This window comes from Equus przewalskii, chromosome 10 (genome assembly GCF_037783145.1).
Source record: "Equus przewalskii isolate Varuska chromosome 10, EquPr2, whole genome shotgun sequence".
Lineage (NCBI taxonomy): Eukaryota > Metazoa > Chordata > Mammalia > Perissodactyla > Equidae > Equus > Equus przewalskii.
The window spans coordinates 51,211,828-51,238,070 of NC_091840.1; the positions used below are offsets into that span (position 1 = coordinate 51,211,828).

General features: G+C 45.5%; 2 protein-coding genes across 35 annotated transcripts in view; one reads left to right on the forward strand and one right to left on the reverse strand.

The window, feature by feature from the left end:
- The window catches only part of NDEL1 (nudE neurodevelopment protein 1 like 1), a 61,534-nt gene extending 50,016 nt beyond the window's left edge, over window positions 1–11,518 (forward strand). For 6 of the 17 annotated variants that reach the window (XM_070563391.1, XM_070563390.1, XM_070563389.1 and 3 more), the window contains one exon: window positions 5,628–6,819. In XM_070563391.1, coding sequence (XP_070419492.1) covers window positions 5,628–5,721 — 94 coding nt within the window. In that variant the 3' untranslated portion in view covers window positions 5,722–6,819. Of the gene's footprint in view, window positions 1–2,094; window positions 2,130–4,903; window positions 5,085–5,627; window positions 6,820–11,091 lie in introns of those variants that run through there. The other 11 variants (XM_070563392.1, XM_008532429.2, XM_070563384.1 and 8 more) reach the window with 4 other exon arrangements.
- A 2,000-nt stretch (window positions 11,519–13,518) lies between these two features.
- Window positions 13,519–26,243, reverse strand: part of MYH10 (myosin heavy chain 10) — a 145,974-nt gene continuing 133,249 nt past the window's right edge. For all 18 annotated transcript variants that reach the window (XM_070563363.1, XM_008532431.2, XM_008532430.2 and 15 more), the window contains 7 exons: window positions 23,823–23,951; window positions 20,554–20,642; window positions 19,504–19,627; window positions 19,213–19,421; window positions 17,720–17,828; window positions 16,153–16,325; window positions 13,519–15,275 (listed from right to left, as the gene is read on the reverse strand). In XM_070563363.1, the coding sequence (XP_070419464.1) occupies window positions 15,131–15,275; window positions 16,153–16,325; window positions 17,720–17,828; window positions 19,213–19,421; window positions 19,504–19,627; window positions 20,554–20,642; window positions 23,823–23,951 (978 nt within the window). In that variant the 3' untranslated portion in view covers window positions 13,519–15,130. The remainder of the gene's footprint in view (window positions 15,276–16,152; window positions 16,326–17,719; window positions 17,829–19,212; window positions 19,422–19,503; window positions 19,628–20,553; window positions 20,643–23,822; window positions 23,952–26,243) is intronic.

Below are 26,243 nucleotides of genomic sequence, written 5' to 3' on the forward strand. Positions count from 1 at the left end.
ACAGCAGCTGAAGCACCATGATCCCTTGCCACTGTCTCTTCTTTGAGTCGTAGAGGCCGTTCTTTCTTATTGTCCTGCGAAAGCAATGCAGATACCACTCTAGAAATTTTCAGTTTCTTAAAGGAGCTTGTGTTCTCTGTTTCCCTCAAGAACTGTGGCGCATTTGTGGAGGACCTGATTTGGTGCATAGTCCACTCTAAAAAGCTTATTGTCCATCCTTGTGGAGTGGAGTGTTCTGCTTTCTCTCTCTCTCGCTTAAGAGAATTCTACCTTGAGGTATTAAGGAGCGCATTCTAAAATACCAATATGTAAATCAGAACTTTATTTATAGACATTTCATTAAAAGCACAATCTAAAATATCAATGTATAAATCAGAACTTTATTCTAACTATTGGGGCTCCTCAAGGGGAGTAAGAATAAAATTAATTTTCCTCAGGTTTAGGAGTTTCAGGCAAACTTGAGGAGTTCTCCTTTTTATACTATAACAGTAAATGAAATAAGTAGATATTTTTACGTTAGAGATACCATTTCCCCCAAACAATACAGGGAAAGTTTAGAGGTAGTTTTCATCAGTGTTGGAAACAGTGCCCAGTATTTTTCCCTACAACTTGTAATTACCTCCAGTAGAGTAGTTGCTAGTCTCTATCTGGAATCCTATTTCTTGGTGGGTCTTGGGCACCTTATGACATGAGAACAGGTGTGAACTGTAAGTGGATAGGTCGGACAGATGCCTTTGCATGTGGAAAGTCCTAGAAGAGCCCTGCTGCAGGCGAGATAACATTGTCAGGTCAAGCTCACTGCTGCTCTCTTCCTTAGAGACCCCTGGTACAGACCACTAGAGTAGTGACTGCCCAGAGATGAACCCAGTCTTAGGTAGATGCAGAGGATTCAGTGTAAGCTAAACCAGGAGTGGGCTTTGGACACTGTGATGGAGTCCCTGTCCCCTGAGGAGCATTCTAGATGCAGGTGCTTATTCCTGCACTGAAGCTGGAAATGTGCTTCCTGATAGAAGCAGTTACAGATGATATTTAGTTTTGGTTTACATAGAGCAAACTTTTAATTGTACTGTTTCTATTAGGAATTAAATATACTTTTGTGGTCTGGCCTTTGTGCAAGGGTTTAGTTTATAGGATAAATGGATTGTATATACACACTCACATATTATGTTTGTTTGGTCACCATATACCTGAGGGTAACTCTTGTGGGTTTTACTTCCTTGCTGCTTTGCTTTGGCTCTGGCCTGCCTGGCTTTTTACCTCTGGCCTTTCTTCCTGCTGATCTATTGACTAATAAAACCAAGATGGTATGTACCAGCTGCAAAAGGAAGGGGGGAAATATCCCACTCCCAGCTCCATTATTAAATCTGGCAGGTTAAAACAAAAAATGTCAGCTCTTATGGAAGTGTAGCTTGTAGTTTCAGCGTGAGAAGAAGCATTCCATTTTAAAAAGCATTCTGCTCTAGAACTTGCCTGCCCTGCCCCTCACTCCTAAGGAGTCTGTCTGTAGGTAGCACTGTCTCTATAGTTTTACTAGTGCTCCTATGGGAGCATGGTTTGGGGGAAAGAGTTAAAGTAGTTTGTGCACGTGTGCATGTATGTGAATGTATGTGTATGCACCCCACCCTCACACCTCCCTCAAAATCTTCAGATGCCGTGAGGCCTTACCACACAGAACAAATTGTCTTATTGTTATATGTTGCTCTATGGGATTTGAAATATTCTGTAGGTTCTGGTTATTTGAGGGCTCCTTGGAATCAGGATTTTATCTAGTCTGTGGTCACTTCTGCCAGTCCACCTAAAATATGGCCTGCTGGGCCTGCTTCCCAGGTGTTCTGTTTCCTCCAACCACTAATAGCCCTTCATATCATCATCTGAAAGGACACAAATTCATGTGTAGTATAGTCACTTGAATTCTCTCAAAAACATTTTTTCTCCCCATAGCTTTTATTTAGTTTCTTATCTATCACTTACCCTAATTTTGCAAGCCAGTCTAGTTTCTTTGGGGCTGGGTAGGTAGACATAGACTAATTTTAGGGCACAGTGTGAAAATAGTATTTGTATTACTGTTTAATGTTTTTTCCTTTTTTTTATTAGGCAAGAAAAAGTCATATTTCCCACGTTGTTCATGGGTAACTGAATTTGTTTGCTGTGCTCTTTTTCGTTCTTTCTCAATCATGGTGTGTGATGGAAGACACATTAACAAGCTGGTTTTACTAACTGCATGGGGCTGACTCTGCTTTAACCAACTCCTGGCCCATGAGTGAGCTTTCGAGTTCCTCTGTAACTTGACTATATACCATTGTTATTGGTTCAGCTGTGCAAAACAAAAACAAATTAGTTGTAGTGGTCCTGGGGCGATTGTGAATAGAGGCCTGATGGCCCTCTTGTTATGGAGTAGGGTACTGTAGTGATGATGCCAGGAATCTGAGGGTGGGGGTCTAGGGCTGCTGTCAGGTCCTGGGACCACATTGGACTGGCCTTTGTGGGACTGAGTTCTTGCTGTTACCCAGGTCTTGTTTTCTTACAGCAGGCACTAATGATAATGGACCCTTCCTCTGTGGGGACTCTCCCTCTGCTCTCACTCTTGTATTCCCGAGGTACATTGGAATGGTAGTTGGGGATGTGTATAAGATCTCCCTTACTTTGCAGGAATGTACATTTCAGTTTGCAGAGCCTGGGCTGGACACTAGCTGGCTGGAGCTGCACTGAGCTTCCGTTTATCCATCTCACTAGGGAGGCCCAGGGTCTGGAGTGTGTCTACCTGTTCTCCAGAATTAGCCCCAGCCCTCTCTCGTCCTTCTCTCTACCGCCCTCTCAGGTGTACTTGTCCTTGCTTCTTTGATGGATTTAGTCTCCATGCTTTATCTCTGTTGTGTTAGATTTATTGTCCTCCTGACTGACTACCTTTAAACATTCGGTGGTTCTTTTCCCCTTTTCGCTTCTGCTGCTGCCATTTTACAGTTGACCTTGGTACCTTTTCTTAGCCAGATTCTCTATTTTCCAGACTCTTTCACTAGATTTTGATGGTTAAGACCATGAAATTTCATACCTTCTGGAACCTTTTTTGCATAGATGATTCTCAGATCTGGGTCTCCATCCCTGCCCGTTCTCTCTCCACTCAGCCCTGGGTTGTCCACTGGGACATTTCCCTTTGGCTCTTTTGCTGCTCCCTGAAACCAAATGTGGTGAGTATGGAGGTGTTTCTTCTCTTGGAAACCTCTCCCCACTGCGCACCTTTGCAGTTCCCTGAAGGGACGTCACCAGACTGATAATTCCACCTATAGGGTCAGCTTTCCTCTCCCTCTGGTCTTTTATTTCCCACTTCTCAACTCACAGGAGAGGTGCTAGGTGAGACCCTGGCAGGTTGTTACTCTCTTTCACTCCATTCAACCTTCAAATCAAGAGTTCCGATTTCCATCCACACAGAGAAATTGCTTATCTGGTTTCTTGTTCTCCCTTTATATTCTGGATTGCACTGCTTATTTTTCCCATGAGAGCTGACCTGCATTGGGAGCACCAAAGTGGTTGCTTGCTGAGGGCTGTCAGGTGTCCTCTGACCAGAGGAGGCTGGGAAAGGATAATGGCCTAGGCACCTGGAGGCAGGTTGTGGGCCCTGCTGCCCCATTGACAGGCTCATGGGGTGAGCTCGGGTGAATGGCTGGACCTTATCTTGCTTTCGTTCCTTAGCTGTATAACAATGGGGATGAACTTGACTTTCTTTAAAGATCCGTCTAGCCTGAAAATGCTGGAATCTCAGTTCTAAACTTGTGTGTGGAGCCATCTTCACAGTTGCTGCTTTTGCACACCCCTGTAGAACAGGTGCCAAGTTCTTGTTGGCACCCAACAGTATTCCCTTTCTGCTGAGTTTTGGGGGCTGTCTGTAGTACAGCTTGCCCTGCCTGCTGCCATGCTCTGTGAGGCTGGGAATCTGATGTTCACATGTTCAAAGCTGAGGCCATTTCTGAGGCCTGCCTAGTTTTCCCTGAGGTTCTAGGAGAGGCAGAACTTGGACTAGCCAGACAAATGACAGATGGGGCTTATTTTATGAGGGTGGCGTTGGCGTAGAGGATATGGCTTCTGCCCCCAGCTGAGGCACAGGCATATAGCCTTGGGAGAATGGGGAGGGATGATTGAAAGTTTTCAAATGTGGTGAAGCTCAAATGTCAGACCTCCCTCAGCCCAGAAAGAAAAGGGGAGATCCCGGGTGTGCATCACTGAGGCAGGAGGAGGTACAGCAGGGAGAAGTTACTTTTGTCAGCCTCTCCTGTTGCTCTTGGCCTGTGGGTGAATAGCTTGCTTTGAAACTCAAAATCTGCGCTCCGAGGTGAGTTTCTTCAGACACTCACTCTGTTTCTTCAGAGTAGTCAAGGGTCATTTGTCAAATCTCTCTGCATGCCTGTTGCTCTGAGAGGCTATACTCACCTCTTCAGTCAACAGTCATCGTTGTGGGGAGAGTGTCTGCGTTTTTTTAAAGAACTTCTCTCCATTAGTCTATATTCAACTCCCTGGGCCCCAGTGATGAGTAAGTTAGGGGGGCAGTGGTGGGCATGCGTGGTGCAGTGAGGCCCCTTGCAATTGGCTGTATCTCCCAAGTTACTGGTGGGACACATTTTCTTAGGAAGTTTGTCGGGATGGGAGGGCTGATGTGGCTTCCTGAGAGAGGTTCCAGGCTTTGCTCTCCCTCCCTCACAGCTTCCTCGGCTGCGCTGCCAGGTGGATGGTGCTGGGTGGGGTGCTCTGCATTGCTGGGCCTGGGTGCTGGGTCCTGGCTGCAGGAGCTTGTGTTGGGCTGGGCTGGTTGCTCATGAGTCTGCAGAGATGCCTACCCATCCAGCTTTACTTGCTAAATAATTTTTAAAAGTTATTTTTCTTGCCCTTATTAAGATATTCATATATATTGTAGGAGATTTGGAAAACCATAAAAAAGTAGTCAACAAAACTTTGCCATGTCCCAGAGGGAAAAAAATGTAATTATTGTTAAATTTTTCTTCTACAACATATATGATTTTTATGTACATATATATGTGTGTGTATATGTATTCGTGTGTGTAGCCCCACACATTCTAGATTTAGCTACGTAGATAGCAATGTCTATATAAGGAGCAATAGTCTAGAATCTAGAATATATACCACTTTTTTTTCTTCACATCATTGAACATATACAGTTTGGTGACCTACTTCTTTTTCCATCTAGCATTAATTACATTGTGAATATTTTCCCATGCTGTTAAAGAACTCTGTGGGATATGTTTTTAATGGCTGTATATTTCATCACTTAGTTGTAGCATTATTTAGTTAGCTAGTTCCATACTGGCAGATATTTAGACCTGTTCTATGGGGAAAAAAGTCAGGGCTGTGGCTGCAGTGGCTTGTGTGCTGAAGTTGCCAAGAAGGAAGCACATAGTCTCATTAGCCCAGGACCACTGAATTCTCAGGTCTCTAACCAACTGATGCTTTCTAGGCAGCCACTCTCCCTTGGGCCATCAGGATTCTACTGTGGGCCAGGAAGAGGAATAGTTCAGAGAGGAAATGAATTTCTTGCTGTGTGTTGAGTGATTTTAAATGACAGTCTCTCTTTCTCTCCCCTTCCCCTCCCCTTCTCTTCTCTGCTCTGGTCACCCCCACAGGGCAGTAAACGGCTTTGACCCAGCTCCTCCTCCTCCTGGTCTGGGCTCCTCGCGCCCGTCGTCGGCACCGGGTATGCTGCCTCTCAGTGTGTGAGTGCCCGGCCTCCAGGTGGGGGCTCCTGCCCCCTCCGACAACCCAGGACACCCACGCCTCACCCCTCGGTGCCTGGGCCCAGGCTGTGCCCCTCCGCCTGCCTCCCCATGGCTGGCAGAGGGCAGGCTGCATGCAGTGGCGGCTGCTGGGCCCTGCCCAGTCCCAGGACTCTGCGCGATATCAATACTGGCTATTTTCTCTTCTCGCCGTAGTGCCGTTGGTTTCACATGATTGCACTTTTGTGGGTCACAAGGTGATACATACATGTATTACTTGGTCAGTGATGCGGAAGTACCCATTCATCGCGCCTGCCTCGTCGCTCCCACCCTGCTGTACTGATAGGGTTTAGTTGTGTTTAGGACATTGCAGATCTCCTAGAAGTTCTCCCCCAAATCAGGTCGACGTGTGCCCTCCTCCTGAGCTTCCACTCAAGCCTCTTCAGTGCTCATGATCATGTGTCCCCCAGCCCATCCCCCACAGTTTGGGCCTGTTGCTGGTAAAGAGTCAGGAAGGTCACTGAATTAGGGAACAGTTTCTGCACCTTCTGATTTTACTTTAGCAGTTATCATTCCATAGACTTTCCTCTGAGAGCAGCGAAATGCCCGTCTGAGCCCCAAATGGCAGGAGCCTCCAGGGCCTGGGCACACACAGGGCTGGGCCTCTGTGCTGTCTCCTCCTCCTCCATGTGCCTCAGACTCGGGATGGGGGGTGGTGGCAACCTCCTCGCCAGCTTTCTGGTCCTTCAGTTAAATGACATCTTCAGAGCATTTTTGTTTTGTCTTCTGAGGGCCTGTCCAGTTGTGTTAGGAAGGGTTGAGTGGCCTGATTCCAGGAGCTGGCTGGTGCCAGCTCCTGGGGGGCAGACTGACCATAAGTGGTTGTCCCTGTGCATCCTTTGATTACTCTCATGCTGCATTTACTGTTTACATTTGTTTTATTGTACATAGGTTTGTAAACATTATTGCCTAAGATATTTGTATATAACTTGGGCTTTGTAGCTTTTATTTATTCAGAACTCATATGGCATGTTAATGACTTAAGATGGTGTCCTACTCTGGGCAGCTGTATAGGATCATCATGTGGTTAAAAAAAAGAAAATACTTCCCCTCAAAAAAATCTTTTAATGTGGAAACAATAAATTTCACAGAAAAAAAGGATTGCGATTGCTTTATTGAATTTCTGCCATCCTGTGAGAGAAGAGCTGGAGTTACAAAGCCAGGTTCAAATGTCGCTTCTGTTCTGACATGGGACATGCAGATGGACAGCAGCTGTCAAATGGGGCAAAGAAAATTCAGGCAGCCTCAGGAGATATCTGCTGCACTGAGCGGGCATTCTCATGCTGATTCTTGGTGCTGGTTTCTCCTCTTAGTGGTGATTTCCAGGAACAGCATGAGAATGGCCCAGGCCCCACTTGCGAATCTGGGAGGGAGGACCTGGACTCGGAGGGAGGCAGCTTGCGAAGTCACGGAGTGACCGCAGTGGATCCAGGAACTGCTTCTCCAGCTGTGCTGCCTTTCTTGACATGTTGGTGTTCTGAGATTACAGGTTACGTGGGTCTGGGCTTCTCTCCTCATCCCAGGTTGATGCTAGCAAGTGAGAGAAGATACGAGATGTTTGGTAGCAAGACACAAGTGACTGGGCTTGAGGAACGTGTAAACTGGGGTCTGTACGAGTGTCTTGGCTTCTGAGCACTGCTTATGACCAAGAGCATGAATAGTGCAGTTAGTAGTTTTAAAACCGTGAGTAAATGAAAAGTAAGTGAATCAAATTCCTAAGTGAGAAACTTTAAGTAGAATACATTTTCAAAAATTCCTTTCGTCTGTTAATATGTGGGCAGTGATGTTTTCTACTTGAGGGTCCTGGAGGTTTTGTTGTAAGCTGATTCCCCGAGGGACACTGACAATGGTATGGGTGCAGTGCTGGCCGTGCAGTTGAAAAGAAAACGCGTCTCTGACAGATGGCCAGCAACACCCAGCTTCTTTCCCAGCCATCATCGGAAGGACTGGATTAGGTCGGGCCTTTAAACATTTAGCAGACCTCTTTGTTTAGGCAGGACTCCCAAAGCTAAAACATGACAAGCAGAGCTACTCTATTTAGAGCAAGGATGCATTCTGGAGTCTTGAATCCTGTTGCTGGCTCCCCAGTGATTTCTCAGTACCTTTCCAGCTGAATACTCCTGGGATCATTTCATCCAGACAGTTCTGTCAATTGTTGTTCCATCAGTTGATGGCTGGGGAAGGGGCCCTGGTACAGGGGACCACTTGTCATTCACTGGGTGTCACCGCTCCTTTGGGTCCAGGAGAGGACTGGCCAGGCCCATGAAAGGGCAGCAGTATGCTGCTGGGCTTGTTTCCAGTCCCTTCAGGAGGAGAGCTCCACATAGTTTTGGTGTTTTATAGCTGCAGCAGCCCTTGGCATATGACCCCATGAAGAAGCTCATTGACTTCCCTGGCCTCATTTTCAGCTTTCTGTTTGAATCATTTGGTTCAAAATGATACTTTGTACGTGTTGAGTGGAGGCTTTGCTACCTGGCATGAAGGTTGCTACTGTTTGCCTGTCTAGCTGAAGATTGCCTGTCAGCCGCCTGCCTCTGAGCGGGTTCTCTTCCTAGGCTGCCCGATGCCCAGGTTTGCCTGGCTCTCACGGAAACCTTCAGGAATGAGCCCTCGCCTGAACTGGGTCCCTGCATGGGCGGGGCTGATCTTCCAGGTGGTGGAGGACAGCCTCTTGCCTCCAGATATTTTCATCTCACCATCCATTCCTATCTCTGGCTCCTGAAACATCTTCCTGCATGAGAGTAGGAGCCAGTGCTCCACTTTCAGTCTAGAGTGGCCAGAAACTACTCCACCAGCTAAGAGCCAGAAGCCAAAGCTGGGATTGTTGAGTCACAAGTGAGGCATGTGAGAACTAGACGTAGATGACCTGAGAGCAGGGTGAGCTGGTTTCGCCTCAGTTTACAGAAGAGAAAGTGGGCTCAGAGTTTAAGCCACTGACCTGAGCTCACACAGCCAGTTCATAGAAGAGCCGGGATTGGAAATGAGCTTGTGTCTTTCTCTCTACTCCCCAGCTTTCCAAACTTGAGGCCTCACAGGCTTTGACTCTGTCTTGTGCCCCAGGAGGTGAGCCGACTTTGAGCGCATGGCAGTGGTGAGCTGTGGGGGCTGGCACAGCCTTTGCAGCAGGAATATGGTTCATCCACCCTTCCTCCTCTCGCAATCCTGCACTCGTTGAGTGTTGACTCTGCTTCTCTCAGAAGTTGTCCCAGAGACGCCATTGGCATCTCCTGAGAGTCAAGGTGGCGGCTGGCCCCTCCGGGGAAGGGAGGTGTCCTGCGGTGGAGCCACAGCTGTAGGGAGCCCCTATAGCCAGATCTGTCCCGCCTGGCTGAAGCTGAGAGCAGCCAGCCTGGCTGCTAGTGGGACGGCCAGAAAGAGGATGGGTCCAAGCACTCAGTTGTTTTCACTGTTTGCCTAGAAGATGCTAAGAGAAGCCTTTTCTACATTCCAGCTTGTACTTTATGGATTATTTTTCTCTGTGTATTTGCCCCAAATGTTGAAACAAACTGAGAACACTAGCTTGGCCTTTAAAATATAGGTGTTAGTTGATTCTTTCCTAAAAATGGGGGCGGGGGGAGGCATCTTTGTAAATGATTTCCTAAAACTTAAAACATCTTATCTGAAAACTGGTGCCATGATTATTAAAAATATGATATATGGGAATATAGTAGCCCTTTTTTAATTTTAAGGGAAAACAAGAATTTGAGTAAATATTAATATAATAGACTTCCTTTGTAAGACAGTGTATGTGAAGAGGCAAACAACAAAGCTTACAGTGCTGGTTTTGGGGGACCAAGTGGGGTTTGTGCCATGTCCCTGGGGTTATGATTTGGAGTCATGCTTTGTCCTGCTGTCCATCTGCAGCCACAGGAGTTATGTTAGTGTTTCCTGCCAGCTCTGAAGCCTTTACCAAGGGAAACAGCATGCAAACTGAGCAGAAATTTAACTTGTTTACTTGTGGGTGTTTGTAATCAGGTGCCACATTTGACTGCTGCCCCCATAAAGTACGGAGATCCTGCCTGGGTCATGATTTGCAGGTGGAGGCCTGGAGCAGGGTGCTGGGCCAGCAGGCCTGGGCAGTGGGTTTTCTGGCACATGTTTGGATAAACAGTCAGATGAATGATGTCCAAATTAGCTCAGAGCCCTATTGCTCCCTGTCAGGAGATGATGGAGCTAAGAACCACTGTTTTTTTGGTTCAAAAAAAGTGATTGTTTTAACTAGGAAAAAGAATCACCAAATCACACTGTCACCTAGAATTTAGGGGACTAGGTACAATTTTACAATTATTGGTGTCACTAAATTATTCTCTTGTAAGTCTTGAATCTAACAACATGATAAACTATAAAAACTCTTCACTTTTCCCTATGTTGGTAAGAACAAATAAAGTCAATTTCAATAGCAATAATATAAATGTCTGATGGTAGAGGAATGGTCAGGATGACTTATCAGCTGAACAAGATATCCTAGAGCCATTGAAACATAAGTGTGCAGCTGTGCTAATTATATGGGAATGGAAATGACCAATTGAAAAAGGACACAAAGTAGATGAACATGCTAATTACAGCTTTATAAAAAAAAAAATCAGAAGTGAAATTAAAAAGATACAAATAGTTTACTATTTGTGGGTTCTAAATTTTTCTGTAAAGTTGCCCAAATTCTTTTTTTTTTTTTTTCCAGGGAAGATTTTCCCTGAGCTAACATCCATGCCAGTCTTCCTCTATTTTGTATGTGGGTCACCACCACAGCATGGCCGTCAATGAATGGTGTAGGTCTGTGCCTAGGAACTGAACCCAGGCTGCCAAAGTGGAATGTGCCAAGCTCAACCACTAGGCCATAGGGCTGGCCCCCCAAATTCATTTTTTAAAAGTTGAAGCAATGAGACTGAGTTTCTTTCACTACCCAAGTTGGCATGAAGACCTGTGCCGAGAAGCCCCAAGATTTGAGCGAGTAGCACAAGGCAGGGGCTCCCTGACCTGCCAGATGACCATGGGTCACACTTGGGAAATTTAAAATACAGATTCCCCAGAGCTCTACCCCAGCACCAGCCTAGTGGAGACAGTACTGCATTATAAGACACATTTATTTTGTGAACCATTAAGAACAATGTGCCCGTTAGAACTATGAAAATGCTTCCCATTTAGACTTTTTATATTTATTGAAAGAGCTCTTTTAGACTTCTTTAGACAGATTTTCATATCACACTTAATTCATATACAAAAAAGGAAAATGTGAGTCCTAAAACATCACATTGTGTGTGATGATTCTGACGTTCTGAACCACGTTTTGACCCAAAGTTGTCCGTGTTTTCCCAAGCGATGTCGTCCTCTGTGCCGTGGTGAGCATTGGAGATGCAGCATTTCTGAAAAGCATATTCCATTGTTGGCTCCAGAATTTTCTTCTAAGCTGCTGATCCCCAATCTGCAAGATCTGCTGCTGGGCTTTATTGACCTTACCAGGAGGAGTCAGGCAATGACAACCACACCACAGCTGCCACCTGCTGACAGCAGTTGTGAGATGCACGAGTTTACACGTGTGAGCACATGGGCGTCTTAGTGTCGGGGCAGTATGGTACTTGGAAGGAGGCAGCGCTCTGCTTGGATGTTTCAGTCAGACCCAGTGTTTAATCATCTCCTTATGTCAGATTACATCTTGAATAAGCTTCATGACATCCAGTCAGTGGGGATGGAGTCCATTATTGGGCTACTTTGAAAAAATAAACAGACCTCTCTGCCATAATGAATCAATGTTAATTTCTTGTCTCAGTAAGGGTGAAGGACGTGGTCACACTTTCTGCATATGGTACATAGGTACTGAAATTACAGTTAACATTGTCTTTGAAAATTGGCATCATCCTCTCAATATACCCTTATCGATAGTTTCATATTAGATTTCCAACAAGAATCAATGAGACGCCTCACGTGATTTGCTAGATTCCCAAATGACAGGTGGCTACACAAGGAACTGGACTGCCCTGTATGGTCCTGACAGCTGGCACAGGACATAGCATTCTAGCAAACACCCTGAATTTGGGAAAGCTCTTGGTGTCCCTCTGGGAGGGACAACAACTAGGAAGCCTTTGTGGATGGGGACTCCCTTTGGGTCTCAGCCACAGGCTTCACTCTCAGACCTGCCTGGAACCAGGAGGAGAGGAGCCATCTTCTCTACTTTCTTAAGATTCCAACCTATGGCCTTTTCTGGCTTGATTTTTTTTTTGAGGCGGTGGGGGTGGGGCAGGAAGTGATGCTTCCTGGAATTTGACAACTGTGACCTCTTTTCTTCCCCAGTCTCCACACAGACAGCTCTGTGTCCTGGCAACATTGGCTTTAGGAGGAAGGGGCCATGGGTCATTTATACCCAGAGGCATAGGGAGAGCTGGCTGTGAGAACAGTTACGTCTTTCAGCTCATGCTTCATCTTAGTTGAGGTTTCCAGGGATGGGGAAAATTGGTGACAGAAAGGAAATGTGACAGAGCTCTAGTCTTTCTGATGTCAGGGTTTCAGGAGTATGTCCTCAAGCCAGTCAGGCCTAATAGGTGTGTTACCCTTACCCAAGCAATTTAAAATAATTCTTTGGAATGTCTGCATTAAAAGGAGTGCCTATCATATACCAAGGCCAGACTGAGCATTTAAAGTATACATGACAGCTCCGAGTTAAAACCCAACAGAGCCTCATCTCATCTAAACTTCATTTCAACGAAGGACAAGGCTTCCCCAAGTCTGGCCTGAATTCCTCCTCACGATGGACCACACTCCTGCTGGGTGGAAGCTAGCTGGCTTGAGTCTTTGACACACTCAAAGCCCATAAACCATCTTCCTGGTGCTTTAAATACCCAAGAAAGGTTTTATGAAGTACCTTGCCTTAGGCTACAGAAGTGGTGGTTTGTTTCCTGGAGGAGGGTTCCTTCTAGTTAGCATCTTTGTGGAATCATGTAGATTATATGATTCTCCTGATAGGCTGAGTTGTTGGGAAACTGACATTAACACCAGTTAAACCAGCCAGCAGAGAATTCTTTTTGAGAAAAACGAGCCTCTGAATTCCACAAATACCTGGACTAAGATATTGAGAACGAGGATGAGAACACAGGTGAAACACCGTGACTACGACTTGCCATCTCCTGGGTAGTGACTCTGGAGAAAGGGAGCATGGTTGCCCATCTTTTGCGTCCCCACCACTGCCGAACAGCTTGGGTATATACCTTATACCACCGGAACCAGCCTAACCTGAGACTCACGGAATAAAAACCCTCAGCGTTCTTTATGTGATTTTGTGTTCCCTTAAGTATTTCTCTGCAGCCCATTCTAGTTGGTCTCACCACTGAATCCTTCCCAAACCCTTTTCAATGCACATCCTGCCCGAAAATGTAGTCAGCAACTTCTTGGACCTCTTAACATGCCCTAATCCGGTAAGGACCTTCATTGGTTGGTGACCAAAACCCTCCTAAAAGCTTTATCCTGTGGCTCTAAATTGCTCCCTTCTTCCAGTAACAGTTGAGTCTCCAGCCCCAGTCCAGTGGCCCTTTCCTTCCAGATACTTCTACACACCGTGAGGCCACTGGTGAGAACAGGACTTGTAGCCAAGACTGCCCAGAGAATTAGCCCATCATCTGACAGTTTCTGGGAGCGCAGCACCCTCAGAAGAGGTGGGCCTGGCTGCCTGCATTTGCAGTCTGTGTAGCTCCCAACCTCCAATCAGATCACAGATGGGGAATCGAGAACAGAAGCTGAGAAAACAGATTCCATGTTTACATGATTATTCTTGTTTATTGAGGTCTGTTTATTCTCAACGGGTGCTTTTTCCTCCAAGTAAATAGAGCAGGCGTAAATATCTATAATGAATAAATTTATTGTCTTACAAAAATCATTGTCTAGAAATATGGGAATACAAGAAAAGATATTTGCAGTCAGGTGTCTGGTGGTCAACAGCCAGTACAATTCATAAGGGGGAAAAAAATCAAAGATTCCAAACCCACATGACAAATTCTTCCTAACAGATGTTAAAGCTTTTAACCCAAAAGGTTTGTGTTTTCAAGCACGTTGCAGAGGATCAAGGATTTATAATTAACACTGATTCATTGTCACTGAATGTTTTTATAATACCACTTTGACTAGAGAGGTACATGATAGGAAGCACAGTCAAAACTTAATACATTAAATTGTTACAGAGGCAAATAATATATTGAACATTGTCTTAGTACTGTAGTGTCTAAGGCACTTTCTGTAATGTCAGTTTGCTTAACTATCAACCAAAAACAGAATGCTAAATGTTCACTGTAATACTGTCCAAAGGGAAGGGAAAAAGAGAAATGAAAAAGGATTCACATCCACTGGCATGTCAACATTCAGGCAGATGGCATCCATTCTTGAGGTGCGGTAAACCTCACTGACAAACTTGGAACAAGTCTCGGACACAAAACCAATATTCCCATTTTGGGCTCAAAGCAGCGGCTGAATTTGCAAGGTCAGCATGAAAGCCTGGCTGGCGTGGGAGGGCCTTCCACTAACTCCTGCTTAGGGGCCTGCAGCTGCTTGCTCCTGAAGCGAGGAGGAGTACACTGGCAAAGCCAGAGGGTTCAGGAGACCATCCAGAAGTCAACATGACGGCTGCCACCCGGGGCAGGAGGGGCCTCAGCTGCATCATGGCCACTATCCATCCTAGGCGCAGACCAGCCCTGGCCAAGGACAGTTCATTGAAGAGATGTGGGGACATCACCAACTTAAGGGAGATGGGCATGGTAACCCCAAATGGATGCTGCTTCCCCCAATCCAACCCACCCCTCCTAATCTTTCCAAAGTCCCTTTCACAGTTTGCTCACTGAAATAGTGTTGATCATTATTAGAAGGAAATGAGAGATACAAGTGCAGTTTAGGTTCCACAATGTTCTAGGAGACTTGATGTGGCTGAGGAGTCAGGGGCCACATGAACACAGAACTAAGTTACCTGTCTGTATGACAGAGAGCATGCAGAGCAACTGAGCAACAACCACAGGGCTGCCCCAATAACCCAGCGACTGGCAACGAGGGTCTGGAGTTTGTTTGAAAAAGGGTTCTCTTCTTAACATGTATTATAAAATGGTCTCTTGATGAATATATGGAAAATAGATGCAATGATGAGGCAATCTGTTTAATATGTGTGTTTTGTGTATGTATATATATAAAAAGGGGAGCAATTGTACCTAAATCTGAAGCAGGATACAGTATGTGTAGGCTGGAAAGCCTTAAGACACAGTTGATCTTTCAGTAAGGAATCCCGAAGCTTGCCAATTTCCTAAATCTGTAGGAGGCCTCCCGGCAGGCTGGCGCGGCGTGAGTTCCTGCATGTCCCACTGTATCGCCTCCACTGGCTTCCTATGACGTTACTCTGACTGGGGCGGTTGCGTCTCATTGACGTCACTGGTTTTACTTTCTGTGTCATCATCTGACAGCTCCAGGGAGGCCCCCTCAATGTGCAGCTGGCGCCGGCCAGATCGGCTTGAAGAGAAGCTGATTGGGCCACCTCGCCTGGAGGGAACAGAAAGTAGATGTGTTGGTAAATACACAAAAACGTGGCTGTCAAGTTGTTCAACCACCTGATATGACTCCAGACTTCCAGATCTGCCCCTTCCCCAGGACACATGACCTTGGGTGGGTGCGCGGTCAGGAAAGGCCCTGCGCTTCATCCACCTCAAGTGGATGGCTTGACTCAACTTACAGCTGTGAGAGAGAAACGGTCAGTAAGACGGATTACGGTGAAGCTCTCCCTGCTAACCAAGGGCCAGCACTGCTGTGAGGGCAGACAGGCGCTTGGGCCATGTAAGGTCTCTGTTGCACATTTGTACTTTTTTTTTACAACCCTTAATGCTGTACAAAAGCAGTGCACAGACAGCATTTGGCCCGTGGGGCACAGTTTGCCGACCCTTGTGCTAACCTGTCCTGGGGAGAAAGTTGAGCTTTAGCTCTCGCGTGTTCTGCCCTCTCCCTGGCGCACGTCAGATCCAGCATGGAGCTGAGGACTGGAGGAGGGCTGGTGGCGTCAGGTCCCGTGAGGAGCTCCTGATCCTGACCTCTCCTCACTGTGGACATCGGAACATGCACAGACACTTGACCTGGCTCTCTAGCCTCGTGCTGTGTATTCGCATAGTCCACTAGTGAATGGCAAAGAAAATGAGTGGGCCCATTCCTCTTCTCTTCTCCTCAAGATCTACTAAAGGTCAGAAATCCTGAACGGATACACAGGAGAGGTGATTCAAGAGCAGAAACGAGAAGCTGTACATGAATCTAAGTAAACAACTTCAGAAAAAGTCAAACTTAAGCCTACAAATGTGGCTGTCTTTGCAAGCTTTGGGTGTGGACTCTGTGAGACCCTGCGCCTCTCACAGAAGTCCGTGGGGTCACTCACCTCAGCCGGTTCTTCAGAGTGCTGACCTCACGGCTCAGGCCCTCGTTGGCCTCAGTGGCATCATCCAGTTCCCGCTGGAGTTTACGGCGAGATGCGTTGGCACGTGTAGCTTCTTCTTCTGCTTCCTCCAGCTGCCGTTTAAGCTGCTTCATCCTGGCGTTGGCCTTCTCCATCTTGGGCAAGTTACACGAACCAAGTCAAAACCAAACTGGTGAATCCAGATTCAGCACCACCGCGCCCTGAGAGTGTCAGCACAGCTCTCTGCCCCATCAGCCATGTGAGCACACGCATGTGTGTACACACACAGGCACATGTATACATGTGTGTGCACTTAAACACAAAGACTAGGCGCTAGTCTAAGGCCTTTTTGGTCAGCCTGCCATTCTCAGCAAAGCCCGTGTCTACAGAGCAAAGGAAATTTTTTAAAAACTTTAAACCCGTATTTTCACCCATGAGCTTTGCAGAAAAATGATAGTTTAGTATCTTCACATGAGTGACCTATGGGATTGTGAAAGGGAATTGCTATTTCTACCAAATACAGAAGAGCCAACGATGTGGACAATCTCTAGCCCCAGGAGATGGACATTCACTTGTACATGTCCTTTCAGTATGTGTGTTTCAGACGTTATGTTTTGATTCAAGTACAAAGCCACTCTGGAAGACCGTGGGAAGTCAGCCTCCCCACTGGTTCATTCACTCCTGAGCCATACAGAGACTGGCCAGCGCCTGCAGGTCCAGCTCACGTCCACCCAGAACTGCCCTCAGTGCTGCTAGGCCCTCAGGGTGGGGGTTGGGAGAGAAGGCCGAAGTGTCTGAATGGAGCAGGGGAAGAAAAGGGAAGAGTGTGGGCTGAAGGCAGGGGAATCCCCAGCTCTGTCCACCTTCCCTCTCAGCGTCTGCAGCAGCAAATCTCATCATGGCCGAGGGGAGAGAGCGGTGGGAGAGCACAGCCACCCAGGCTGCGGTCACTGCAGACCTGACCACAGGTCAGAGTCCTGTTAAGACAGTCCCTTGATACTTAGAAGAATGCCTGGGTGCTGACAAGGAAGGCCACTCGGGTCCTGCAGGCAGTACATTTGTTTTCTAGTCAACATCTCCTGCCCTCACCCCTCCATCCAGCCAACAGTCAGTGACTGCCAACTATGCCCAGAAGTGTTCTAGGCATTCAAGAGATGACAGTGAAACAGGAAGAAATCTGTGCACTCGTGCAGCGTACGTTCCAGTGGAGGAAACAGATGATAACGTTAAGGCTAAGTTCAGGCCGCATACTTCAAAGCCCTCCTGATGTGCTCTTGCCCACCCCTCCTCTCTGTGTGTCTGGCACACTGGGAGAACCCTGTGGGCCGGGGCCGTGTCCTAATCACTTCTGTACCCCCAGCACCCACGAGTGCCTGGCGGGAACAAGGAACAGCATGTCTGCTGAAATATTAGAATTAAGAGTTTCAAATAGTGTTTTCTTAATTTAGTTCGTCAAATGGTAACACTTGGCTTACTTGGCATCACTCTCCTTGCTAAAGCATTTCTGAAGTGGAAGACACGTTCATCCTGCCCTGTTTTCTTCCCTTACCTGTTCTTTATATTGATCTGCATGTCGACGTTCATCTTCAACCTGCATGAAGATTTCCTTCAGCTTCTTCTCGGTACGACGGACTAGTTTGTTGGCAGCTGCTCGTTCCCTGTGAAAATGATCAATACACTAGTTTTTGCAGTTCTTGAATTGGTAGTTTGAATGGGGAATGTATTTTTTAAAGTCCTTTTCTCTGGAAGATAACATATGTTGGGGGGCTTTCAAGGACCTCTCCGACCAGAAAAACGTCATCATTAATATGGCCCAGAAACTTCTCCCTTCTGGTCAAAATATGGATTGCCTTCAATGCATTCTAATGCTGATGGGTACAGAAAGCACATTATTCCTTTGCATGTAGATATTAATCACTTTATTCAATGCTCCTCTGAAGATTAAATGTTCCATACAAGTTACCTGTCACTCATATTGAGTGCAGACTTTTTTTGAAGACAAAAACTTTAGCTGATTATTCTAATCACTTAAACTTTTAGCCTGGAAAACAAAACAAAACAAAGACCCAATTTATTAAGTGACTGTTTCAATTCAGAATTACTGACTACCTACTATGATGCTAGGGGCTATAGCAGCTAACATTGAAAAACAAATTAAAAATCCACCCACATTCTTGAGTTAGAAGTCAAACAAATCACCATGTTTCTAGACAGGCCTATATTGTCCCATAAGGAGGAGAGGTAACTTATTTGGAGAGCTCCACGGAAAATAGAAAAAGTTCTTTTGTTCCTCAACAAATGTTATGTAAAAATGGATAGCTGATGGAGTCAGATGGAGTCAGCTGAAAGGGCGAGTGATGTTAATGACAATAACAGCAAACAAGCCCTTCATTGTTTCATGTGAGCGTAGTGGAGCCCAAAGAGCGGAGTGGGAGGTGCAGGAGGCTGCGCAGGGAGGATGTGCTCTGTGCATGGGCTCTGCAGTTCTGGGCCCCAGGCTCCCCAACAAGTGGGTGAGTGTGAGGGTCTGCTCTCTGGCAGTCTATGAGTCGTGACTCTGCTTTGTAAACGCCTGCCAAGAGATGCACCGTACTGTGCAGTTCCTCGTTAATTTCAGAATGGTTTACTGCAACAGAATGGAAACTCTTAAGCAATCTGCCTATGGGAGAAGGAAAGCTTTTATTTTTGTCATTGCTTTTCTTCTCTGCCAACAAATTGTAGCATTTCACATGATGCCACCAACTTGGGAAATCAACTTTGGGTAGAGATATAAACTATGGCACCTAGGAAGTCATGGGGCTCAGTATGATTAGCCCTCAGCTGAGTCCAGGAAGAGCTGACCAGTGAGCCCAGGCTTCCCTGAGGGTTCACACCACCTTCTGTCTTCCACTCTGGTTACGGGTGTCCTTGTCACCTCTTCCCAGGCCATGGGAGCTCCCACAGGGCGAGGGGAGTGTGTCTTGTCTCTGACTCACAGGCCGAGCCTGGACCTGGGCTGTAGCAGAGACAGTAAGTTTTGGTTTACGGCCGCAAAAATCTTACTTGGCTTCCTGCTCAAGCTGCTCCTCCAGCTGCCCAATCTTGGCTTCTAGGGCCGAGATGGTGGCCTTGAACTTGGACTTGACGGCACCCTCTAGCTCCTGCAGCTTGGCCTTCAGCTCCTTGTTCTGCCGCTCCAGCTGCTGGCGCGCATTGTCGCTCTTCTGGGCTGCACTGCGCTCGGCTGCTAGTTCTGCATTCAGTGTGTCCACCTGGGGAGGAGAGACAAGTTTAGTCACTCGTGCCAGAGGGGCCGCACAGCCCTTCCCAGGTCGGGGCTGCTGCGTGGGCCACCTGCAGCGTGGTCTTGCGGAAGCGGTCGTTGAGCAGCTCCATGTTGCTCTGCTCCTCTTCAAGCTCCTCCTCCAGCTGTGCGATTCGTGCCTCCAGACGCCGCTTCTCATCCAGCAGAGCAGACCTGGCCAGGGCGAGGAGGAGACAGCTCAATACGAGGCCTACACAACAGGGGGAAACTCAGGGGGGGCTCCTCCACTCACCCTGCTGCTAGAAACTGAGCATCCGTCTTGATTTTTCTCCTTCCCCTGTACCCATCCCCCAATCTGTCAACCAATCCTAGTGATTACACTTCTAAACATGCCACCCACTTCTCTCCAACCCCACGCCTGCACCCAAGTCCAGGTCTCATCATCTCTCGCCTGGACCACTGTGGCAGCCTTCCACTGATGTCCCTGCTGCCTCTCCATCTGTTCTCCACACACGCAGCCAGCGTCAGCTTTCAGAAGTGCAAAAAGATCCTGACTTGCCAGGATCGTTCCCTAGCTTAAACTATAAAGGTGTTTCAGTGCGTTGAGAGAAAAGCCCCACTCCTTATCATGGCATGCTAGAAGATGACCATGAGGAATCTTCAGTATGCTAATTAAATGGGGAAAGCAACTTCTTAACTGGAAAAAAGATGACTTTTAATGAAAAATGCATTCAGAGAAAGGTAGGTCTAAGGAATCTGCTTGCCAAACCTAATGAATTTGAAAGTGAAGATGTGCACTGCAAGGCTGTGCAGTCTTCGGAAACCAGGTTAGTTACAAATGTATTTCCTTCACACCTATAGTGGCCATTGACTGGCACAGGGGCGTGTGACCTGCCTGGGTCACCCAACCAGCCAGTGGCCGAGGCAGTGTGGAGGGTCAGCATCTCGTGCTTCTCTCTCCAGACTTTGAACAGATGAGCGAACTGACTACTGACTCCTAGATGCCAGATGACTCAATGGCCTTCTCAGTGTAGGGAGTGTGCCCAAGGGGAATGAACCACAGGTGCCTGAGAGGACCAGTGGGGCCACCACTGATTTCGAGATGCCTGCCCCTTCCCACCTGCTGCCAGGAGACTCACTTGCCAGAAGCGCTGTTGGCGATCTCATCAGCCAGCTCATCTCTCTCCTGCTCAGCGTGTCGGCGGGCTCTCTCAGATGAGGCCAGTTCCTAAATAAATTTAGACTGTGATTTAAGCTCTGGATATTAACAGTTTCCTCAAGTGTGAAATCTAACAATGCCTGTAGGCTACAGCCACCATGCTCCAGGCACCCCGTGTGTGCTTCAAGTTGCAATCAGAGTTGGGGAACTAAGCTGGCAAGTTTGCTGAAGAGAATCTGTTTGGGTGCAGGTCAGCCAAGTGCTGTGCTATGTCAACGTCTTTATACAAAAATGTCCACGGAGGGAAGTCCTAGTCTTTGTAAGGGCTTTTACTGTCACTTTCAATGTAAGAGGCAGCTCCATGCCTTAGAAAGTTGCTGTTTCTTAACCATAACCTGAACACAAACTTTATGCAAACCGAGCACTACAGCAATTCGTGGTCTTGAAGTATCTTTCACGTACATACAAGGGCTATAGTTTGGAGATCAAGTGCACCAGCTGGACAAACACTGAGTATCAAGGCACCAGAAAACAAGGCAGTTGTGCAGTGCAACAAGGACCCAGCTCAGAGGGGAGAGGGCGGGTGAGGGCGGCCTCGGGAGCTCAGTGCTTTGGAGAGCTGGGCCTCTGCAGTGAGCAGAGACGATGGGAGCCCCAGCTGACCAGGCTGCTGCGGTTCTGTAGAGGACGCTCGGAGAACTGGGCAGGGCAGGGGGATGGCCCTGTGCCCACCAGCTCTCTGGATGAAGACCTGCCTGATGGCTGCTTTTCTACAAATTTCCTTTGAAAGAAGATTTGCCACAGGAAAGATTCAGGGCACATTTCTCACCCCAACGGAGTAAAGACTGAGATCATATTCTCACAAGTTGAGAGCAGCATAACCTCCCTTATTTTATGGATGAGGAAACTGAGGCCCACTTGGAATAGTGACTTGCCCAACGTCCCAAGGTTTGTCAGCAACAGAAACTCAGGGTTCTGTCTGTCCAGGGCCTCTTCCCACCAGCTGCCCCTGCCAAAAGATGCCATATTTGGCAAGAACACAACTTGCAGATGCCTGAGGAGCTGGGCTACCTAAAAGGACTTCGCGTGCGTACTCTGCATGTGCACCTGCCTCTTATGTGCGTGTGCAGGATGCAGGTCCTCTGGAAGGCCCACAGAATCCTAACATGGGAACAGGGTGAGAGTCCAGCATGGGACGGTGGCAGGCAGAATACTCTGGACCTGACCCAAGGGCCTCTGACTAACAAATGCAGCGTAAGCATCAGCTCTACCATCTGGCCTCTGGTATTCCATCCTCTTGGGCCCAGCAAGGGCTCCTGTCCAGTGGCTGAGTGTGCTGCAGGCAGGCTGAGGGCCTGAGGGGAGAAAGGAGAGGACTCTGGGGCCTATAATAAACCAGATGAACAAAGGCGTCTGAGGGAAGGAAAAACAGAGAATAGAAGAAAGAGCAGGGCTAGCGTTCCAGATCAGTCTCTCCTCCTCAATGCAATGATCCCTCCCCTGAAGGTCTGAAATTAATACTTTCAGCTTTCTGAACAAACAGAGCGCCCAGCTGCAGGGAGTACGTGGTACTTAGGCAACATCCCAGGAGCACTCCAGGAGGCAGGCTTCCAGGGCCTCATCACCTGTGGGGATATCACTGATCAACTCTATGATGAACTACATAGATCTTGGACATTCTGCTCCACTGATGAACACAGATTCTTTTTTTTTTTTTTTTTTTTAAAGATTTTATTTTTTCCTTTTTCTCCCCAAAGCCCCCCGGTACATAGTTGTGTATTCTTCGTTGTGGGTTCCTCTAGCTGTGGCATGTGGGACGCTGCCTCAGCGTGGTTTGATGAGCAGTGCCATGTCCGCGCCCAGGATTCGAACCAACGAAACACTGGGCCGCCTGCAGCGGAGCGCGCGGACTTAACCACTCGGCCACGGGGCCAGCCCCGAACACAGATTCTTTTTAAGCATGCATGGAACATTTATAAAGACTGACCACATTCTAGGCCCTAGAGCTGCTCTGCTCTCCACATTCTTCAACCACAATGCAATAAAACTAGAAATCAATTAAATAAAATAAACAAATGTACATTTGGAAATTTAAACATTTTAAAATCACTCATGAGATAAAGAAGAAACCATGACAGAAATTAGAAAAATTTAGAATTAAATAGCAAAAGCATGCCATATCAAATTTTGTGGGATACAGTAAAAAGAGTACTTAGGAATTTATAGTGTTCTATGAATATATTAGACAAGAGGAAAGCCTGAAAATTAATGCGTTAAGTGTCTAACTCAAGAAATCCAAAAAAAAAAATCCAAGTGAAACGAAGACAAGCAAAAATCAGTGAGAGAGAAAACAAGGATGAAACCCAAAAGCTGGCTCTCAGGGTCATCTCAGGATCTGCTCAGTGGTTACTGATCTGGTTTTTAGCTCCTTCTTTATTCCTGACACCTAAAGTTTCCTTTTCTTTCTTGTAAGCTCAACTTCGCGTTCGTCATTGTCTTTGGTAACATTTTATCCAGCGTTTCTAGGTGTTTCTATTGGGGGTTTGTTCATTTTAACTGATATTAACATTTCAAGTTAAGTTGCTCTTATCTTTCCAAGTTTGAATAAACTTTTGATCATCCTTTATTAATACAGAAGTTTATGTACACATTAAATATATGCAGTTCTTTCTATTTCAATTATACCTAATAAAGCTGTTTAGGAAGAAAAAAAGAAATACATGTATTCAAGCGTGCCTTGCACTGATACAACTCCATGCTGCACGTAACCCTTCGTGAGTCCCTCTCCATGAGAACTTGCGAAAGAGGTAAGCGAAAGAATAATTGATTACAACATGATTCCCTTAGGAATTCAATGAAACATACTTCTCTCCTTTTAAGTATCAGATAGTGCCTCTGTGTAAAACAAGGCAATCTTAGATCACTAAGGGCAGAGTTAAATGATCCTGATGCTTACCAGCAGTGAATAAACATCACTCCCTTTTCCTACACATGGGAAAAAGGCCTGGAAAGTGGCTTGAAAAGTTACTCATCAGCTCCTCTGCCTTTTGCCAGGAGGAGGAACACAGATGAGCGGTGTAAGAGTGTGGCCGCTTTGCTTGATGAACTGAAGCAGTCAGATGGTCCGATACCATATTACAAATGAAGAGCACAATTACACTAGGGTACAAAGATATTATACTTATCTGATCTTGGAGAAATTTGAAGGGTAAATAATTGTTGAACAAACAGATGAAAAAGTAAACAAACCTCCTGCAACTGAAGGATTTCTGCTTCCAGACTCTTCAGCTTCTTTTCACTCTCCTTAGACTGAGCGAAAATCTCATCCCGGGATGCACGGGCTTCTTCCAACTCGCGCTGGTAATCCTTCATCTGAGCCTGAGAATAAACAGGGAGAAGGTGTGGGGGTAGTTTTCATTCTTAGTTTTTAAACATGTTATTTTTTCCAGATTATAAAAGTAATATACATTCATTGTAGATACAAAAGTATGTGGAAATGACAAAGATAGCACAAGGAAAGAAAACATTCAGACCAACATATAGATGCAGAAATCCTCAACAAAATAGTAGCAAACTGAATCCAGCAACATATAGAAAGTATTACACACCAGAACAAGTGAGATTTATCTGAGAAATGCAAGGTTGGTCTAGCATCCAAAATTGAATTAATATAACCATATGATCATTTCAATAAACACAGAAGCAGAATTTGACAAAATCAAACACCTTTTCAGTATAAAAATACTCAATAAACCATGAATAGAAGGAAACTTCTTCAACCCTGATAAAGGGCATCAATGAAAAATTGACAGCTAATATTAATGGTTAAATACCGAATGCTTCCCCAAGATCAGCAACAAGACAAGGATGTCTGATCTTGCCACTTCTATTGAACATTGTAACGGAGATTCTAGTCAAGGCAATTAGGCCAAGACAAAGAAATAAAAGATATCTAGATTGGAAAGGAAGAAGTAAAACTAGCTTGATTTGCAGATGATATGACCTAATATATATACAAAATCTTAAGGAATCTACTAAAAAGCCATTAGGACTAATAAACGAGTTCAGCAAGGTTGCGGGATACAAGATCAAAATATATAAAAACCAACTGTATTTCTGTATACTATGAAGAGTCTAAAAATTAAGAACACAACTACATTTATAATAGCATGAAAAATAAAATAGGCATAAATTTAACAAAACGTGCAAGATTTATATACTAAAAACTACAAAACATCATGGAAAAAAATTAAAGAATATCTGAATAAATGGAAAGATAGCCATGTTCACGGATCGGGAAGACTTAATATTGTTAAGAGGCAACACTCCCGAAATTGATCTACGGAGTCAACACAGTATCAAAACCCAAGCTGGCATTTTGTTGCTGTTGTTGCAGAAATTGACAAATGGATCCTAAAGTTCATATGGAATTACAAGGAACACAGAATATCAGAAAAACTGAAAAATAAGAACAAAGTTGGAGAAGTTCCACTTCTCAATTTCAAAACTTACTACAAAGCTACAGTAATCAAGACTGTGTGGTACTGGCATAAGGATCTCAGACATAGATCAATGGAATAGAACTGAAAGTTCAGAAATAAACACATAAGTCTATGGTGAGTTGATTTTAGACAAAGTTGCCAAGACAATTCAAGGGGGGAACAATAGTCTTTTCAACAAATGTTTTGGGACAACTAGATATCCATATCCAAAAAAATGGAGCTGGAGCTATACCTCAAACTGTATAACAAAAATAACTCAAAATGGATAAGAAACTTAAAAGTAAGAGCTAAAAGTACAAAACACTTAGGAGAAAACATAGGAGTAAATCTCTGTGACCTCAGATTAGGCAGTGGTTCCATATATGAGATAACAAAAAGTACAACAAACAAAAGAAAAAATAAACTAGATTCCATCAAAATGAAAAACATTTGTGCTGCAAACAATACCATCAAGTAAGTGAATAGACAACCTAGAAAATGGAAGAAAATATTTGGAGATCATATATCTCATAAGAAACTCATATCCAGAATATATACAGAACTGTTGCAATTCAATAAAAAGTTGTTCATAGACAACTCAATTAAAAAGATGAGCAGAGGAATGAAAGACACTTTTTCCAAACAAGATAATGGCCAATAACCACGTGAAAAGATGTTCGATATCCTTAGTCATTAGGGAAATGCAAATCAAAACTACAATGAGATACCACTTCATACCCACTGGGATGGCTCTAATTAAAAGATGGACAATAGCAAGTGCTGGGGAGGATGTAGACAAATTGGAACCCTCATGCATAGCTGGTGGGAATGTAAACAGTACAGTTGCTGTGCAAAGGTTGGGCAGTTCCACAAAGTTCAACAGTTATCATATAACCTAGCAATTCTATTGATAGGTATATACCCAAGAAAATTGGAAAGCACATGTCTACACAAATATATGTGAACGTTTATAGCAACATTATTCATAGTAGCCAAAAAGAGGAAATAACCCAAATGTTCATCAACATGGATTAATAAATCCATGGTGCATGGATTAATAAAATGTGCTAAAGCCATAAAATGGAATAGTATTTGCTAATAAAAAGGAATGAAGTACTTATTCATGCTACACCATGAATGAATCTTGAAAACATTATGTTAAGTGAAAAAAGCCAGTCACAAAAGACCA